Genomic DNA, 20,113 nt, shown 5'->3' on the forward strand with positions numbered 1-20,113 from the left:
TGCTGATCACAACAAAAGTTTGCTGTCATGAGCTCAAAATCATGTCGCTTCCTGTTTATGAACATATGGACATGGACTACTTGTGCAGTAAAACATCTGTGAAGTTGTATACAGGTGTACAAGAAGCTGCTGGGAAGAAGCAGGGTCCCAAGTCAAGGCTAAATAATTATGTTGTATTGGACCGGTTGGCAATATCAGATCCAGCATTTTGGGCAGGACTGGAGGCGTTTACGATACTGGTATCGAGATCGAAACAACCCTAATTTTCACACACATAAATTTTAAAAGCACATTTTAAAAACTTTTTTCTACGGAAATGAGTTTTGACATTGGGTAGTTTATGTAATACATCTGTGCGACGCTTGGGTCTTGTATTAAATTAAAAGTATGTTCCATTCCAGCTCTGTCTCTGAACACCAGCAGGGGATGGTTTAATATCATTATGTTTGTCCCTTAATTGGACTGTTGCGGCAAGAACTGAGATTTAATTGAGCCCTCAAAGTAACATCGCTCCTCTCACAGTGCTGCACATCTGGTTTAGACGTACAGCGGTTGGCAAAGACAAAAGTGTTGGATGATTTTTTATGTGGTTGATGAGTTTTTAAAGAGCCTTTTTCTCCTAGAAGTCTAATCCAATTTCAAAATACACAAATAATTTTGGACTCTGAAAGGCATAATTGGTACTTTATTTACACTGTTATAAAAAGATGGATGAATAAATGCCTCACATTAATGCTGTTGCCTCTGTTTCATATTACAGTTGTGCAAAAGCACTTGAAACAATGAAGATGTTGGTGTTTGGAAACCTTTTGTCGAAGCCCACAGTGTTTCCATTCTTTGTGCTGGAGGGAAAGCAGGAGAGGGACTCCTGAGGTATTGAGTTCCCTGTATCCATCATTTTCGACGAGTTGGGACCTTGGAGTAGCGCCAGCAGCGTCTGCGCTAGCCAGCCGTAACTGACATTGAGTGCATTGTTTGCAGTGGGAAGCTCACGGCTGTGGCCTAAAGGTACATTCCTGAGATCAGAATGCTGTTTGAAACACAAACAGCCTTTGTGCCCTCGCTGCTCTCTTTCCCTGACTCCCTCATCCACATCAAGCCTCAAGAACTAAACTGCCTCCTCTCGCTCATGTGTCAACATGTGGGCTATCATTTTACTCACACCCACACACACACACTCACACTTGTGTGTCATTTTGATGATGAGGTCCAGGCAGATATCTAATCTCTTGGAAAGAAGCTGTAAAGTTAAAGCTGTTTCTAAAACAAACAAGGTGTTCAGATTTTTATTGACCTTTGTGACGGTCGAAGAAGGTATCAGAAAAATGAAAATACACATTTAGAGCTGCTTCAAGAAGAGCTGCCACTCTTAAAGTGACTTTCCTCTATAGCAACTAGGTCTGTGATTTTCTTTTTTTCTTACTGTTATATTTAAAGCATGTTTTTCTATTAGGCAGATTAACGTTGGCAGCATTGATTAGAATCAGCAAACATCTGCAAACTTTAAGCTTGTCTCCAAAATAACGTTTATGTGAGATTCATTGTAGATTGACAGAAAAACATAGTCAGAATAATTTTGATTAAGGAAAAAATAGTAAAGAATTTGCTGGTTTTCTTAGTTTGCCATGACAGTAATCTGAATGTTTTTGGGTTTTGGGCTGTTAGTCAGACAAAACAAAACAAAACAAAACAATCTGCAGACTAATCTATAACGAAAATTGTTGTTAGTTGCAGCCCTACAGGGGTTTACAATGTGTTTTTGTCATTGCTGTGGGTGAGGTCAGTACAGTCAAAACTAGTAAAAATGCAAAAACTCTTTCCCAAAACCAAACATCAGAAAGAACTCTAACCCAGAAAAACTCAGTTACAATAAAATCGCTTTTTTCTTGTTCTCCCCACCAACCCCAATTAGCTGTGTATTGAAAATGAAAGCTAATAGAAACATGAGTTGAAACATAAGGTGTGAATCCCAACCAACACATGTGCTGTACAGCTGTATGAATTAAATACACTGAAGCTATTTTAACACTGTAAAAACCTTCATTTGCTCTCTAGGCTCACTTTGTTGTTCTGTGCCATGTTTAGCTTACACCCAGGAATAACTAGCTCAGAGATATTTCGAGTAGAGTTTGATGACAGAAATAATTTAAACTCTATGAAACCTTAACAGTAAACTTCAGATTTTGCTGTCCGTCCCTCAGATTGAAGAAGTCACAGGCATGATCTTTTTTTTTTTTTTTCAGAATTAATCAACAATTATGTAATGGAAAAACCACCAAAGAGGAAGCGAATGTTTACAGTTTTTCATTCATTCATATTTGTTTTTTCCCCTCATTCTGGTGTATGATTTCCAAAACAATCATTTTAACTTTTACCTGCTGTGCTTATACACCTTTCAGTAACAAAACAGGAGTAGGAAGAAGAAAAACTGATAATACCAGCCCATTTATGAATATCTACAACTGACCAGACTGCAAGGCTGTGTCAAGATAAGATAAAATACTATATTAATAATTAAGTTAATTCATGTACCAGAGATCACTAAAAAGTACAGTAACATAAGATTAAAATACAAAGACACAATTCACTAATGACAAATGTAAATGGGGCAAACAGTGACTGATAGAATAACAAAACAAATGAAAATAAGATACATTTTGGAAAAATAAGTTGGACACCTGTTGCACATCGTTAAACTGTTGAAAGCTAACAATGGAGATGAAAAAAATCACTAACTGATGCAAACAAGTTGAGGAAAAGTTGGTAGAGTGAAAAAAGGGATTGCTTATTCGCAGAAAAACTCCTGGAGTCCACTTAAAATGGCTGATGACGTTCTTCAATCTCTGTTAAATGGACAGCGGTATGACGACTCCAGGCAGGGTTAATATCTGATCACATGTTAAGGCAAGACACTGCAGAGAGAAGTGCCAGTGCTCTGATTCACCGGCTTAACACTTGACAGCGTATGATGTAGTGCAATAATATGAGGAGAGTTAGCCTTAATGAGTCATTATATTAAATGATGTTCACTGAGTGCCCTGTTACAGCACAATTAATTTGTACTCAACTGCTCTGCAGAGGAAGAGTTAATAGGATGTGGATGATTAAATTATCAGTGAGGATGCTGCACAGATCATTAGCACTGCAGGCAGGAAGTGGTGCACTTCAATTTATTATTGTACAGCAGTGCAGTCACAGTGAAATTATCGATTATCTACAGGATATTAATGTATAAAAAGGTGTTTAGTTGAGCTGGTATGGTGGCTGTATCACATTCTGTGATTTTGATTTTGTTCCATTTCACCAATCTGCAGTGTTTTAACTCCACCAAAAAATTATCTTTTTAATGTGTAACAAACTGACCTGAACTGCTTGGTACACTGGCGACCGAGCCCCCCTAGTGCCCCGATGTTCAATAAAATGCTACGCAAGTACCCTCATGATAATGTGACCGCTAGGGTACCTTCCAGTGCCCCTTTCTGCACCCTGGTGCCCCACTGCATACAGCTGGCAACCTTTTCATTTTTTCCACCCCTGCCCCTCAGATAACCTGAGGCGGCCACTGGCTCAGTGGAGACGTGGCTGTAGATTTTGACTGGGGGCCAATCCTCTCTGTGTCCTCTCATTTTTTGTCAGCATGAAAAATGCGCCAAAAAATACTTTAAAGGTGTTTGTACATTTAAAAAACCAACACCATAGCATTGTTTATATGCTTAAATGCACAGCAGAGTGCAAACACTTAAAATGTGACAACGTAAATGGTTATCAGTGAAGAATAATGTCAGGTTCAATCACCTAGAACATTATTAGAAACACACACAAAGAGAGTCAGACAAGGCGTTCAATTTCTTACATGCAAGGAGAGCGTCAGGAGACGTGCAGAGTTACATATCCCCAAAACGCTCTGCCCGTTCCGTCCGTCTCCTCTCTTTTTATTAAGCAAATGGGTGTTAACATTTTACACAGAGCGCTGTTCCTCTTTCAGAGATCAGCTTAAGGTCAAGCTTACATGGGAGCGCTGTTCCTCTTTCAGGGGGCAGTTAAGGTCAAGTATCTATATCCTCTTATCAGACAAAAACAACTCCTGACATTTATATCAACATTAACGTTCCTCTTGTCACAGATACTACAGTTAGAGCGTCTCGCCTCCTCACTTCCTGTTTTACACTCGAGCCTTGAGTGAGACACTTCCTAAAAGAACAGGATGTGAGGTGTTTCTTAAACACAGGGGAAGCACAGCATAAGATATTAATAGATTTAATCACATGATATTGGCAAACTTAATGAGCATATACATGGCATAAACAAGCATGATATATTTTATCCTTATCAAATAAGTCCATGTTTAACATGTTAGCAGCCATTTCAATAGACCTACATGGCTTTTATTATTGTCCATGTAATGCAGGAGAAGTTATGGGACTGTTTACATTGATTTAAATGAAACATTATGAACCAATAATTAACAAATATCAAAAATATTTTCATAAAGGTAAAAAAAAATGTCCCCTTAAATCCATTATTATATGGGTGCAATATCATGTGCAATACTGATGTTTGTAGCACTGATCTATTATTTATTTATACTGTTAGGTACTGTCAACTGTTACACACCACAATATTAGTCAATATCATCTACACTGTAGTTATAGTGCAGAGCAAGGCATGTATCTTACACCTCTATTTGTAGTAGTAATTCTATTTCTAAATGTAAATATATAGTTGTCACATACTATAGTTAAATAAACAATTTCTACAGTTATTTTATAATTTGCTGCTTGTATATTTGATTTTTACTTTCTCTTTTTTTCTTATTGTGTTCTCTATTTATATCTTATGAAAATCTTTCTGTAGTCAGATATTTCTATTCTAGAAGGAGCAACTGCAACGCACCAATTTCCTCTCAGGGATTAATTAAATACTTCTGATCCTGCTAATATAACTTTTCAAGACGGACATTAAGAAACTATGATTGAAAATATAGAGAATATCAATTCCTCAGATAATACGCAAGCAAAATCCTCTATCAAGACTTCTCTCTGAGTGGAAAACAAGACTTTATCCAAGAGACTGCTCCACAAAATGAAATATTTATACACTAAAAACATCAGTTGAGGTATGAAAAAACAAATTAAACCTGAATAGTTTTTACTATCCTATATGCCATAATGCAAAAGAGTGCTGGTGATCATGATACAGACAAATATCAACAATGTCTTGATGAAAATCATTTTAACTACACTTTTATATTGTACAAAAGGATTCTATAAATGATGTGAGAATACGATAAGTTGATAAATCAGCAGGACTTCTTTTCTAAACTTCTACTCCTTCATCCCACCTCACCTTGTATTTCTCAAGACCATCTTCCTCCCACCCTAAACTCCCGCCCATCGCTACGTAGAAAGCCACAACAAGTGGCCAACCAATGAGAGGCACCTCGCTAATGTGTGGAGAGGGGGCTGAGGAACAGAAAGACAAATGCTCAAAGGGGAGAGAGTAGAGGACCACTTCGCGACCCTCAAGGGTTGTTGTTTTTCTTTATGCGCTATTTGTTTGCACTCCCGTGCGCACTTGGACTGCTGCATGATCCGGGCCGGTCCACCAGACGGCTCTCGGGACTTGTCCGGCGTCGCTTTTTGGTGAAGACCCGCTAGCAGGGTGGACGCAATAGGGACTCGCTGATCTGGAGGCAGTTTTGTTGCATGAACTCCGAATCACTGCGATGGAATGAGCTGCCGCAGAAACTCTCCTAAACTTGTGGAGAACTTTTCTTTTGGCGTGCCTTTGACTCCTGTGAGTTTCCGCTTCAGCTGTCGCCCCAGTCATGTATGGATAGCGGGAGGTTCGCTCGAGATTCCGGCTCAAATGGATCAGCGCTGACGGGTTTATGGAGCCGGGATTACACAGCGCAGTGCCAGCCTGTTGAACGCCCACACACGGGCCTATCACACACCATCTGCCTCGGAATAAATACGACTCTCTCAGTGAGGACACTGTCCATGGAAGCGCTGTAGAAAGTTTCACATATGACACTACTGTGAGTTTTTACCGTCGCTTGCAGCCAGAACAATGGCAAGCTCTGGCTCCTTGGCACAGAGCGCCTGTAGATCAGTTTGGCCTCTCGGTTGCGTGCTTTTGTTTTTTGGCTACCTATCCGTGGCCTCGCCGTCCCACGGTCGGCGGCTGATATGCTGGCAAGCCATCATGAACTGCCAAAGCGAGCCCGAGTGCAATTACGCGTACGAACACTATACGCGCGCATGTGGACCCGTGCTGAACGGGGAGAGGAAGAAGTGTCCGAGCCACTGCATCTCCTCGCTGGTCCAGCTCAATCTGACCAAAAACGGGCCGGCTCTGGAGGACTGCAGCTGCGCCCACGATCCGGTGTGCACCAGCACCAAGCGGGCCATCGAGCCCTGCCTGCCCAGGACTACCAGCACCGGCTGCACGGAGGCTCGGCGCCAGTGCGAGAGGGACCAGCAGTGCAGCTCGTCTATGCACGATTATCTGAACCACTGCGGGAAACTTTTCAGCGGGGCGATCTGCACGAACGCCTGTCGGAATGTGATCGCGAACATGCGTAAAATCCCCAAGGGTCAGCAGCTGGACACTTGCATGTGTGACGGGACGGAGAGGGCCATCTGCGAGTTCGTGAAGAGCAGCATGAAGGCGCTCTGCTTCGACTCTCCGGCGAGGGATGAGGGCAGCGGGTCCGACTACGAAACATATACAGATGATGAAGACCTCCCGATTCCGGACGCAGTAGAGAAGCCGGGGAGTGGAGCCTCTCTCCCCGCGGCCCGCTGTGTTTTGACCCTCGTGGCATCCATTTTGGCTCTATTGCCCCTCATTTAGTCCCCGGGTTCATAATCTGCCCCGACTATTGTCCGGATAAAAAGGCAATCTAAACTTTTGTCACTCATTGACCTGCTTCTATTGTGAGAGGTTAGAGCCTCGGAGACTTGGGGAGAGGGTGTTTTGGCGCAGGCCTTGTTTGATCTCAGAGTGAAGGATATCACATCAGGATATTTTCTATGCAAATGAGTCCAGAAAGATATTTTGAAAGTGCCTGAGCTCCAGGCTGCTCTCTTATCAAACCACAACACTCCACGGCTCTCCACATGCTTTGCTTATGTGATAAGCTAAATTAGATTGTCTGACTTTCTCTCAGTCACAGACTCTGATAGGAAAGATGTCACAATAGAGACACAGTCGGCTTGTTTTGGTAACAATGCAATGTTTAATCAGTACATGCTGTGCACTGCCAATCTTTTTTTTTTTTTTTTTTAAAGATAAGAACTATTTTTATATGACCCTGTTGCCGTTTGGCACCAGGCTGTAGGACTCACACGTATTTAATGCTGGAATCTATGAACTTGTAAATAGATGAGGAGTTAAAGTGAAACAGTAATTTATTACATGCCACCTAGTTACATCCAAATGTTCATCATGTGAATAAAAGACTGAGAATTCCAGCTTTAAAGGGAAGTTATTTTGACTGTATTCTCTTCAAAGATAATTGTATATATGTGTATAGCCTATATAGATTTTTTTTTCAGAGAATCCTCTATGTTTGAGGCTATGAGATGATTTATTCACTGTGTATAGCCTAGAGAGAGAAATGTCTAAATCCACTGTATGATTGCCTTATTGATATACTTTATAGAAGGCATAAAGGAAAACTTGAAGATATCGTTCATGGCTGTGAGTTATTTGTTGGCGTTTGCCACGTTGTGCCTTGATTCAGACGAAAGTGGAATGGTTTTTATTGTGTTTTAAAACCTCAATAACACACTTGTTTTTGCTCAGTCAAGTTTTTGGTTTTGTAAAAGGTATCATTTTTATTTTGCTACAATAAGCATGTTCGAAAAATAAATGTTGGGTCACTTATCACAAGCCAAGATACTGAAAACTCTAGTTTGTGCTCATTTTTATTTTCCCCTTTAAATTAAATCAGTTTGGAGTAGCTTCGTATATATGATTTATCCAGGTAGCACTAATAACGTACAGCTGATAAGTGTGAATCTTTATTTTTTACACACTTGCATTTAGTTCTTAAAGCAATGTTAAACTTTGCATGATGGTTAAGGTCAGATGTGCCTGAAATAAGCCACATTAAAGGTAAAAGCAGCTTATTTTGATCCATAATAGACTGATTTAAAGGGCTCAGTGTTGGCTTTGTTCATTAGTGTGCTTTTTACAGTACAATTTAAGTTTTTTTTTCTCAGTTCACTAATTTAAAGCAACGTTATTTTTGTTGGCGGGGGTGTGTGTATGATGGTGCAAGAATTTTTAAAAGTGTTTGTCCCACAGAGTGAAACAACTTAACTGTTAACTTTTACACTCCTGTTTCTCTAACTACAGTATAGTAGTGTGTGTGTACACATATACAGGCTCATTTAAAATGCAGGCCAGCTTCCATTGTTGACTGATAGCCTAATGACCTGAAATGTCTTGATTTAGCTGGCTGTTGTCAAAAGCAACTGGCACCATAAATCACCACAACACCCTCTCCTTCCTCCACCACCAACACCGTCTGCACTCAGATATCACAATTTACACTCACCGCCTCTTAAAGGAACAATCTGTAAAAAAGGAAAAAGAGAAAAAGGCAAGAAATAATAGATTTTTTTATTGATTATTCTAATTTAGTTCAATGAGAGTATCAAAAAAAGATGGATTTTTTGTTGTTGTTGTTTCTCAACTTAGAATTATTCAAATGAAGACCTCCTTTTTATAACATCACTGATGTATGCAAACCTTTCACAGCATAAGACACATTAGTTGCTTAAATTCAGCAGCTGTTGTTAAACTAGATCATGGATCATTCCTTTAATTTGAATTACAAAGTGCAAAATGCATCTGATTAGGTTTTTATTCAAATAATCGTTCATGCAGCTGTGAGTGCATGTGTGTATTATAATTGTTATTAATATTATTTTCATGAGATCTTGCAGATCACGCCACTCCTCTCTTTGCTCTGCTTCAGGGGCTTTAAATCAATGATTTGCTGCAAAATGTTTTATTAGAGGGGGGACAAGGGCCCTCCAGCTGAATGGATGGAGGAGAAGTCGAGTGGCATCTTTGTCATGGAAATGTTAAGCACATAATAGTTGGGTAGCACAATAGGGAGGCACTTCATTCTTTCAGGCTGGCTTGACACCTCTGGAGAGCCGAGCGGCGGGGAAGCATGTGGGAACGATCTGCTGCCGCTTGGGTCTCAAGCCTCCACTGCAAGAAAAGAAGAAGAGGAAGAAAACACGACAGGCCGTGGAGACGGATGTTTTATCTTGAATGCACACTGAACATCCCCTGTGTGTTTTTGTTAAATTATCTGTTCTACCTGCTTTTATTTATTTCAGTACTTTTTGCTTCTTTTTTTTTTTTTTGCTTCAAGGAAACAAAAACATGAATCCAACCTTGACACAAGAACATTAATTTTCCCAAGTGAAAATGTTACATTAAACTCAAACACTACTGAAAAAGACCCCCAAATTCTCTCCATAAATATAATACCATGTCAGTGTGTTGCAGTGTCGGTATGCAGTCTGCCTTGCATGAAGCTTTCCAGCAGGAGAAAAGCTCTGTGGCCCAACCAGTTCTCCCCTCCTCCTCCTCCTCCTCCTCATCGTCCTCCTGCTTTACTTTCTTTTGCCTCTCGCATTTGTTCAGGCAGTTGCAGCACAGCGCAGCGTGCGTTGATTAGGCTATAATAATGCATGGTGTGTGAATGGATGAATGAGGTGCAAAAAATCCCACAAAACTGCAGTCTGTCATAAAATGGAAATGGTGTACAATGAATGCCTGAATACATTTCTTGGTGTGGTGCTCACAAGGGATTTTCTTTTTTTTTTTTTTTTTTAGGATTTTAAAGGATAAAGTACATTTTTCTTTTATGGTATAATTTTATTTAAATAAATGTAGCAGCCACAACATGTGAAAAGTTACCTCAGCTGATTTTAAAAAAAAAACATGCTGCAGTCAAAATGCTCTCCTCTGTGTGTGTGTGTGTGTGTGTGTGTGTGTGTGTCAGGGGGGCTGGCTCTGGGTTTAATTTACAAACTGTGGCTGTTTGTGTTCCAGCTCTTTGAGCGTGTGTAAGGTATCTCTGCCATCAACTTTGCTTCAGTGAGCTCAGTTCTGTTTCTTTGGCCTCCTGAACAAAACGGCCCACACTTCACCCCATGCAGATCACTTCACCCCTTCACCCCATGCATATCACAGCACAATGTTTACAAAGGTGCAGCTTTCTCAACCACTGACGCAGGAGGTTGGAAGCTCGGTGAAGCCTTCGCCTGTAATGATATCTATAATAATCCTTACAGTATTTACTTTAAAAGAAAGAAATCCTACCCTTCTTTTCTTCTCTGTCTTTTCCTTCCACTACATTTTTTCAACATTATAAGTTGTTGCTGTAAATTAAGTTAAGCCATATAGAATTACAACACCTCTTTATTACTCTTAGGCGTATTTGACAACATGGAATATTTGACCTTAGCCCTACTTTTCCTTGCAGTGTTTTCACTTAAGGCCTGGCATCAGCTGGGGTGCTGTTTTTTCATGCAGAGGTGAATGGAAAACCTATATGGAACCTACTCAGCTGGAATTTGTTTTACTTAAAAAAATCCTCTCTAAAAAAAACCTGAAAAACTCAGTGTGTACTCTAAAGACTTGAGGCCTGAACATGTATGTTATTTAGTCTTTATAAACAGGTGAATGTTTGCACATTTGACTGTTTTCCAACAATTTTCCATTGACCATGAGCATTATGTGCAGTTGTAGTACTGTATTTCTGATATTCTACCTTCTCAGGCCTTGGTGTGAGCCCCTTCCTCCTGATTTGTGCTGACCATATTTCTCACAGGCATTTGTTTTGGCCTTGGCTCCATGCGAGCTTGTGCAGAAAGTGATGTAGAAATGGTTGGACAGTTGGAATGGCTGAGACGGAGGAGGAGGCACTGAGATGGAAAGTTCATTTGAAAGGATTTGGAAATAATCCCCTAAAGTTACCACAGGGTATTCGATGGAATGGGCTCCACCTCGACTCCCCTCTGTGCCATAGCTTAGGCGCACATTTGTTAAAAGGTAGTTATAAAAAAAGAGGTGTGTTGCTGTTAGTTGTTTCCTCGTGATTTTCACTCGGAATTTGTTTTGGTATTGTGAGTTATTTCAGTTCTTCAGATGATGCTCCCCTCCTCACTTTCGCTTTGGGGGTTGCTCTCTGAATTCGCGCCTTTGGAAGGAGACGCTGGTGACACGGCGAAGCAAAGATCATTGATTTTGCATCTCTCTCATTAGCTGCTCGGCCCATGCCAGGAGACTTTCGAGAAACTCTTGTTGTTTTTCTCCCTTCTATTTCAGCTGCCACTTTGATTTCATCATGCAAGACCTCTGCTGAGTTCACAACCCTTTGAAATGAGAAAAAGGCCTGTAATCCAGTTACTCAAGCTGCAGGCCGACTCCTCGGGTCCTGAGAGAAAACCTGCGGCACTAATCCCACTGTCACCAAGAGAACGCTTTGCTACCTGACTGTTTGTGGCAGCCATTTGATATATTCGCTGTTTTAAATGTTGCTGCTGAGTGTTTCACAAAGGGGGTCACAAATTGTTGCAGACTGGTTTTGTTAGTTTGTACTGCGGTGCTTATATAGCCGGTGTAGTGTTGGGAAAATCAAAAAGAAAAAGAAAAACCAAAACCCCATAGTAGTTTAGCTACAGAAGAAAAGAAAACCACTGGTTTGTGTAGGGAAATAACCTGCAAATACAATTTCCCGCCTCTCTAGACTAAGCTGCAAGTTGACTACAAATGCTGATTTCTTTTTAGGTACATGTACAGCTGCCTTATTACACTAAAGTCAAGTATGTAGCAAATGGGAAAAAAATTGAAATTCTACAGCTTGAAGAAGGAATATTGTGAACTGACTTGTTTTAACAAAAGGAAAAAAAAACACACATCCAGCAAAGCTGAACAGAAATGCTGTGTCTTATCCAATAGCTGTGGCCATGTAATCTGAACGACAGCTAGTGTGGTTTGAGTGAATCAAACTGAATAGTACCATGTGTGCAGTCTGTGCAGCGTCAACAACATATTAGCAGGATCATCAAATGTCTCAGGAGAAAGATAGATAAAACTTTCATGATTCCAGCAGAGGAACTGTTTGCTGAGGTAGTGAAAGAATGTGGTGACGGAAAACCGAAAGAAATGAAAGGTAACGAAAAGTGGGGTGAATGAATATGTTGGTAAATTGGCTACAAAATGTGCAACGATGCATCCTGAAGTTTAACGTGTGAAGACGCAACAACGTGTTTTTTATGATCAATAACTTATGAATTCATTCAAATATGGAAAAAACACTGTAGCGCTGTGAGAGAATGCAAAATAACAGTCGTTTAAATGCTTAAGTGGTAAAATTTAGTCCAAAAGTCCTCTAGTAACCATGGTAATTATTCTGCAGGCAAAGGAGGTAGTATGTTGATGTTATCATAGCGTCAAAGTCCGAGTACGGACAGGTGGATGGTCGGGTGGATGGATGGGTCAGAAAACATCCAACTTTGAAGTTATAATCCTTGACATTTCAATCCTGGTTGATTTGAAAGCACCGTGGTTACTTATGTTACCTGTAAGTGTGGTTTAGTGATACACGGTCCAGAATTCAAGGGGCAGCAAACACTCAGAAGTACAACAGATTGTTAACTGGTATTATCGTGAACAACCTCGACAAATGTTCTGTACTCCTGTCTGGCGTATTTAGATAGATGGTTTTATGAAACATAAATTAACCGTGAAAGTAAATGTGTACAAGCAGCTGGCAAAGAATGACATAAGGTTAGATTTCTGCGCACTTGGCAGTGTTTCATTGAGTAATTGGTATTGATCAGACCTCTCAACTCCCCACAGTTGTATTACAGTCAGTCTGTCCAGACAGTAAATTCTACTTTATAGCCCTTTAATTGAAGTTTTGAACAGTCTATCATGTTCTGGAGCGAAGCTGCACCCTCCGTCAGTCTGTAAGAGCCAGCGGGTCCAGCTGCTCTGCGGGCTCGGGGGGACATTCCCGGCATGTTCACACATCACTGGAGGAGCTGGAGTGTTTGCCTTTCACTTTGACCACAACACAAACAACTTCACCCACAAATAAACAAAACACGAGGCCGGGGCCGCAAGTGCAGCGGGATGCAGTCCAAAGAGACACCGAGACAACGAGTCAGGGCCTCCTCTGTTTGTTTGATTGTGTTTGTGTTTACATGTGTGTGTACATGCTGGCGTGTATGCAAATGTTTGCATGTGTGGAAGTCAGTGTCTGTTTGTGGAGGATAGTACTTTCATAGATTTCAAGGTAAATGGGGAGGCTTTTCATGCTTTTTTTCCCTTAGAGAGGGATGCACCAAAGCTGTTCAGCCACTCATCTCTTTTTCCCAGCATGATTACCCAGAACCAACCTTTACCTCCAAAAGCCTCTTCTTGCTGTGCACTTTTGAGAGGCCTCCACAATTCAAGGAATTAGAAGAGAGGGGCAGAGGAAAGGGGGGAGGGGCAGGGACGAGAGACAGAGAAAGAGACAGAGAGAGGAAAACACAAAACTTGCTGACACGGGGCATAACTTAATTTCCACGGTGGGGGGACAGCTGTGCAGTGTAATCTGCCATGGCAGCCCATTCAGACTTCAATGGCAGGCTTGACCCGCCAAGGAAAACTCGCAGTGCAGCCAGTCCCTTCTCAGTGATGGAGGTGGTGACCGGGCCACCATTTATGGGCTTGTCTTAAAGAAACATACCCTGCACTCTTGTTATTGATAACACCCCCAGCCCCCAGATACACACACACACACACACACACACACACACACACACACACACACACACACACACACAGACACACACACACACACACATATTCAGCAGTGAGATTTTTTGCTGTTGAAGAGCAGGAGGCCACATGAATTTTTAGTTCAGTTTAGTTCAGCTTGAACAATATTTGTGGCAAAGGTGGATTTACTTTGAGATATTTTGCCTCCGTAGAAGTCGAGCAGCACACACCAACAATTCTCATTCAGACCACAAAGGAAACGGGTTGAGTGGTTAACAAGTTGAACAAAGCTTCAGTGCAATGCAAATGCCAATTTCTGGTGGATTACTCTGTGACATGAACAAGGCAATTTATTGTTCATGAGAATAAAAACACAACAGAGGATCAAGTCATTTGTGCCATGGTAACTTTCTGAAGTTGTGAATTCCTTTCTGATTTCACAGAACACTGTGAACTCCTGGATCTATCACTAAAAGATGTTTTCCTGTCAACAAGCATGTTTATACTCACAAAATACAATTGTGTTTATCCTTGAGTTTCATCATAAAACATCTGTTAAGATGAATTTTTAAGTCCTGCCTTGTTTATATCCATGTTTGATGAGTGTGTATTGTGTGGAGAACAAAGCAGGCAGCCACAGAGACAAATGATGCTCAGCCCGTCCTCACCAGAAAAACACCAGTCAATTGTTCAAGGGGGTTAAAACATCCAATGTTTACACTGGCAATGACCGCTAGTGGCAGTAGTTATAATGACAGGAGCAAAGGAGGTAGTCAGATGATTGTAATTCTTTGGTTCGACCCCTCACTAACTCAACCCTTTTGCTTTATTTAAATGTGGCGGTATTTTCCACACATGTGCTACCAGCAAGCTAGAGCTAGAACAATAAGTCAATTGATCAATTAGTAAATCAAAAGGAAACTATTTTGATAGTCAATTAAGTGAGAATTTGCTGCTTTTGTACTATTGTGTACTAAGTTTGTACTATTGCTCAGACAAAGCAAGATGTTTGATGATGTCACTATGTGTCCTAGAATATTGTTTTTCACTTTTATTTTAACCAGATGATTAATGGAGAAAATAGACTGATTAATCAATAAAGAAAATAATCATGCAGCCTTAAAGCGCCCACATCGTGTGATTACAAATTTCTGTTTTACACCACGTTGCTGGAGGAGAAGGACGTCAAGCAGATTGAAATAATTCAAAAGGTTCTGCAAATGTTTGTATGAGGAGGGAAATGTTTGTTTATGGTTAGAAACTTTGTAAGCCTATAGCTGTCTTTTATTTTAGTGAAAATGTGATATCTTTAAATTTTACTGACAGCTTAAAATATTAACAACACAAGTGTCACGTTAACTTTAATGGGTGTGGCACCAACAGTGACTTTCACACTGACTCTTAAACTGTCAGCATTAACACTGATTATTTTGTGGTCTCTGAGTAATCCACCAACAGAAGTCAACACAGCAACTCAAAAATATATAAACAGGAAATGTGCTTTCACACTCACATGAATAATGAGGCTGTAGCTCGGGAGTTGTGGGGAGTTAATAGTTTGGCAGTGGAAGTCAATAGGGGCCGGGGTCCCACTCCATTAAGCTGACCCCCAGGGCCACGTATTCATCCCTCACACATTCATTTCCTCTTTTATGCTCCCTCTCCTTTCACAGCGAGGGCAGGCGGCAGTGCGGGCTCATGCATAACAGCCTCTGTACAGACTGTAGGTCATAAATATGTTGGGCCGGTGTGTGAGTTGATGCGGCTTTGTTAACCCAAACGCAAATGGGAGCCTTCAAAGAAATTAATGGAAAGGCAGGCGTGGGACAGAGGAAGCTGTGAGAGGTAGTGATTACAACACTGGCCTCCATTTTTACTCCTCAGCACAGTTTATAGTCGGCTGAGTTAACTTTCAGTGAGTCTCTAGAAGTTATTCCATCTGAATATTCATCCTACTCATAGGGGACCACATATGAAAACATTATGTTGTAACTCAGGCTAATCTCATACAATATAGGCTAATAGCATTATCACAATTGCCCAATTAGTCTTTATTATGTAGATTCCCCGCTGATCATAATTCATTTACTGTATGTACTCAACAGATTAGCAAATGATTCAGCTCAGTGTGTCATCCAAAACACTGAGTTTAAATCTCTTTTCTTCCCGTTGTGCTCCCTGCAGTGGCATTTGTAAACATCTTCAAGTGAAATCCCAAGAGCAAACACATCCGAAAGCCTTCAGCGGGCTGCACTTCACCTCTCAGCTCAAAGAGGTTCGGAGCCTCTGTTTGATGTCCAACAAGTGGCTGTAAAAGAAGTGCTGAGTGTAACTTGGAACAGGAAGCAATTACTTGATTTAAAGGGCCACATTCAAGGTAAACAAAAGTGTGTTTTTTTGTTGTTTTGGTTTTGTTTTTGTCGGTCATACTTCTTAAAGCGGCAATTTGTTTTCTCCACAGCGATTACTAAACACAAACACCTTTTCATTTCCTTTTAAACAATAAATAACCCTTAAATGTACGTTTAAAACATTTGATTGAAAACTCTTGCCCAAAATGATTCAAACTATTCACTCTCTTGAGTCAAATTGTGTCCTAAATTGTGATGCACAAAAGCACAAAACATGATGAATCTGTAATAAACTCGGCTGACATGAGCTAAACACATAATGAATAATCCCAGTTGGGCTGCAAAGGCGCTGCACACAATGGTCCAGTTTACCAAAGCGACTGAGAGCCAGCCTGGTGATTCAGGGTCATTAATAAAGCCCTCTTTGTGCTTCAGTTCATGATGGAGCAGGAAGGTTTTCAGATGTCTCTGCATTGTTTTAGGATGACAGATTGAACCCGCAAACTAAAAGAAAAATGAAGCAGGGAGATTTTTCTTCCTCTGTGGTTGTTTTAGTGCAGCACACTTCACTGACAAAGTGTGGCAATGAAGTTGGTTAGCTGGAGGCGCAACATGAACATGAAAAACATGAAAATCAGCTCATTAAATAGTTTTTATATCTGACAAGTTGATCATCAGCCAGGCTACGCATTTGAAATATGCAAAGAAAAACATGATTATTGTGGAAAAACAATGGTAAAATGATGATCAGGAGGAAGATAATGATTATACTGCAAAAATCCAGAACTATTCCACCACAGCTCTTTCCCTGGATCAAATTTAGGCCCCCTTTCCTCCCTCACACGGAAATCCATCTTAGCAGCTCTCTAGTAGAGATGGAAAGCCGAGCGAGTCTTTTCCTGAGCTGCTCATATGTCATGTTAAAGACACTGCAGGAACAGCACAGGAAGGCGGGGCGTACAACTGGGAGTTAGTAATGTCTGGAGCGAGAAACAGAGAGGTTTGTGTGTTTGTGTGTGTGTGTGTGTGTGTGTGTGTGTGTGTTGGGGGGAGGGTACTGCTGGAGTAGCAAGAGTGAAAGTGAACAGGCCAAAATTTTGGGAGTGTTTGTGTCAGCAAAAGTGAGACAGAAAGCAACACATAAAAATGAGAGAGAGACTTTTAGAAGGAAGAAAGAAGAAAAGTTCACATGTACTCGACGACAGTGCTGTAAATGGTGGAAGGCAAATGGCTGTGAAAGACAAAATGAAAATGCAACCCCATCACCAGAGCAGAAATACTGTTGCAACGTTGTGTTTCTTTAGGTTCAGTTTTCTATTTTATGTTGTGACAGCGCTGTGCTTATGGTCTGATTAGGTGGAGGGAGAAAAGTCCAAGTCTGGAGGTTGTTGGATGGGTCATACACAGACTGGGGTTTGCATTGCTTTTTTTGACCAAGGATCAAGAGTGATTTGTGATTATGTTGCGTAAATAAGTTAGCACACATATATGACGTAATGTCACTTACATACGTTACTGTAAGTTACGAGACTGAACATAGGTATTTTAGCCTGAAGTATGATCTTTTACCTAAACCAACAAAACCGCGCTCATTTGACAACATTAATAAGATTGTCAATAAGCTTTATTTTAAAAGTCTAACTGGATATAGCATAGGGAGTCAAAGGACTCAAAGTAGGCACGTTGTAGCCCAGCGTTCTCCTACAGGACGCCTGGTTTGCCGTACCCAGTAATATGTCAAAAAGTTTTACCATGTAGTTATAGAAGCAGCTGTTGTAAGAGTTAAATCTTGCTTAGTGACATTTGTTTGCCACTACTAGGGCAACCCGCAGAAATGTTTGGCGGACGCAGTAGCTCTCCCTCAACCATCATCCCTATTACAAACTTGCCAACCACTTCACCATCCAGGTTGTCAAATATTTTAGTTGGACAACCCAACCAACCAGCCCAAAGCGTCAGTATTTGACCAGGTGGGAATGACGCTCAACAATCATGTATCTTACAAAATTGCCCTTTAATAAGTTAGCTTTTGAGGTGTCGGTAGACTGATTTTGTCACCACTGAACAGAGCAAGGCCGGCTTTCCCCGCACTTCTAGTCTTTATCTACGCCTAGATAACCGTCTAATGCGGAAGAAAGCAAATAAGCAAAAAATGATCCAAATTTAACAGGTAAAGTAAGTTTGTGATTACTTGGGCTACCTGCCACACATCAAATCTTGTCCTGCTTATCTGTGATGAAAATATCATCAGAAACATGCCTTTTAGCAAAACGTTATATATATGATGCGCCGGGCTGGTTAAGATATGTGCATCTCACATTTTTTGCAGATGCTGCAGAGCTGATGATTTCTTTTTTCAGCCTCTGGGATAGTAAAGTTTGTAAATGATGAAATTGGCATGGCTTTTCAAACATTTTTAATGATTAAATAGGATTATAGAGTCTTTGCAGGACTGAGGCCCCTGGTGTGGATCAGGCAGGGAGCAGCAGACAGTTCAGTGCTGGCGGCAGTCAGCAAAGGTAAAACCTTTGGAGCCAGCTGCTTCCACTCTCAGCCCTCAATTTGCCTCTTGGACTCAACCACAACACACACACAAACACACACACACAAACCTCTCTGTTTCTCGCTCCAGACATTAGAAGAAATACCAACATTTTGTGGAAGCTGGCTTCTAAAAAGGAATAGTTTGACCAGTAATAAAAAAGACTTTTATTCATGTTGAATGAGAAAATAGGGTAATCCTAAACTAATCCTTTATTAGTCTCATGACGGGGAAATTTGCAATACAGATAGATACCAGTCTCATGCCTGTCCAATAATATGAAGCTAAAACCAGGGGACTTTTAGCTTCGCTGAGCACAAACAGTGAATTGTTCAAAATAGCTAGCCCTGCTTTGTCAAATGGTAACAAAATCCACCTACCAGCAAGCTAAGTGAAAAAACATCAAATTGTGGTTTTCCGGTGGGTTGTAACTATTTCCACTTGTCTTGTTTTCACCCTGAGGTTACTAACAAGCAGCAGAGACTCCAGTATGGCTTCTCTGGAACTCATGGCCTTACTGAGTCAAACCATGCACCGTTGATTTACGTTTCTATAACCAGTTTGAACACGACAAGTTGCACCCAAGATGGACCTTCTTCAGTCAGGTCAAAGCATGCCATACCACCTTAAAGCATGTTGCGGTGACATCAGATGGGCTGTGCCATCATGGAGCGCGAATGGTGGCTTCCTCTTCCTCTTCTAGATCTATTTTATCATCCCATTTCAGCTTTCAAACAATGAATGTTACGGGCTAAAAAAATCCTAACAACAGCCCCGATAGCAAAAAGTAGCTGGCTACCAACAACGAATGCACATTGCAATGCTAAAAAGCTCTGCATTCAATAGCCATAGCCAACACTGACTGACATAAAATTATTTTCGCTGATCAGATAGACTTCATGTTATAAATTAACTGTGTCAGATGAATCAGATCTGCAGCAGTCATGCCGTGCACTAGTCTTGGCAGATAAGAAGATAAGACGTCCCTGAAATACTCCAGACAAACATAAACATCTCTGTCCTTCCCTTGCATATCTAAAAGTAAAAGATGCCATGTCTGGTATCCATTCCCACAGCGCAGACTCAAATACATTCTGCAGGCGCCTATCTGTTGTCTTCTTCTCAAAAGCCTGTGGTCATCTGCAACAAACATACCGATTTCAACACTCATGTCTAGTTTGCGGTCGGCTCCAGAAATTAACTTAGCTGATGTGGTCCAAGATGGCAACACAGCAGAGAATTATGGACTTCTGTCTAACTCTGAGCCATGAGATTATTTACTGACGCCATCATACATAAAACCATGAAACAGGATTTGTAGAGAGAAGGAAGTAAATATTTAGATTTGTTTCTGACCTACAACTGCGCGCCAGGCAGCAGGCGAAGGGATAACATCATTCATGCAGTGAGC

General features: G+C 40.9%; 1 protein-coding gene across 1 annotated transcript; it reads left to right on the forward strand.

The window, feature by feature from the left end:
• Positions 1 to 5,521: 5,521 nt before the first annotated feature.
• Positions 5,522 to 7,695, forward strand: gas1a (growth arrest-specific 1a). Its single transcript, XM_073466381.1, has one exon. The coding sequence runs from the start codon at positions 6,073 to 6,075 to the stop codon at positions 6,856 to 6,858; it is 786 nt and encodes a 261-aa protein (XP_073322482.1). The 5' UTR covers positions 5,522 to 6,072; the 3' UTR covers positions 6,859 to 7,695.
• The last annotated feature ends 12,418 nt before the right edge of the window (positions 7,696 to 20,113 follow it).

This window comes from Pagrus major, chromosome 5, assembly GCF_040436345.1.
Source record: "Pagrus major chromosome 5, Pma_NU_1.0".
Taxonomy (NCBI): Eukaryota; Metazoa; Chordata; class Actinopteri; order Spariformes; family Sparidae; genus Pagrus; species Pagrus major.

Excerpts from the sequence above, each read along its gene's own strand:
- gas1a (XM_073466381.1), top strand. The coding sequence starts at position 6,073 with ATGGCAAGCTCTGGCTCCTTGGCACAGAGCGCCTGTAGATCAGTTTGG.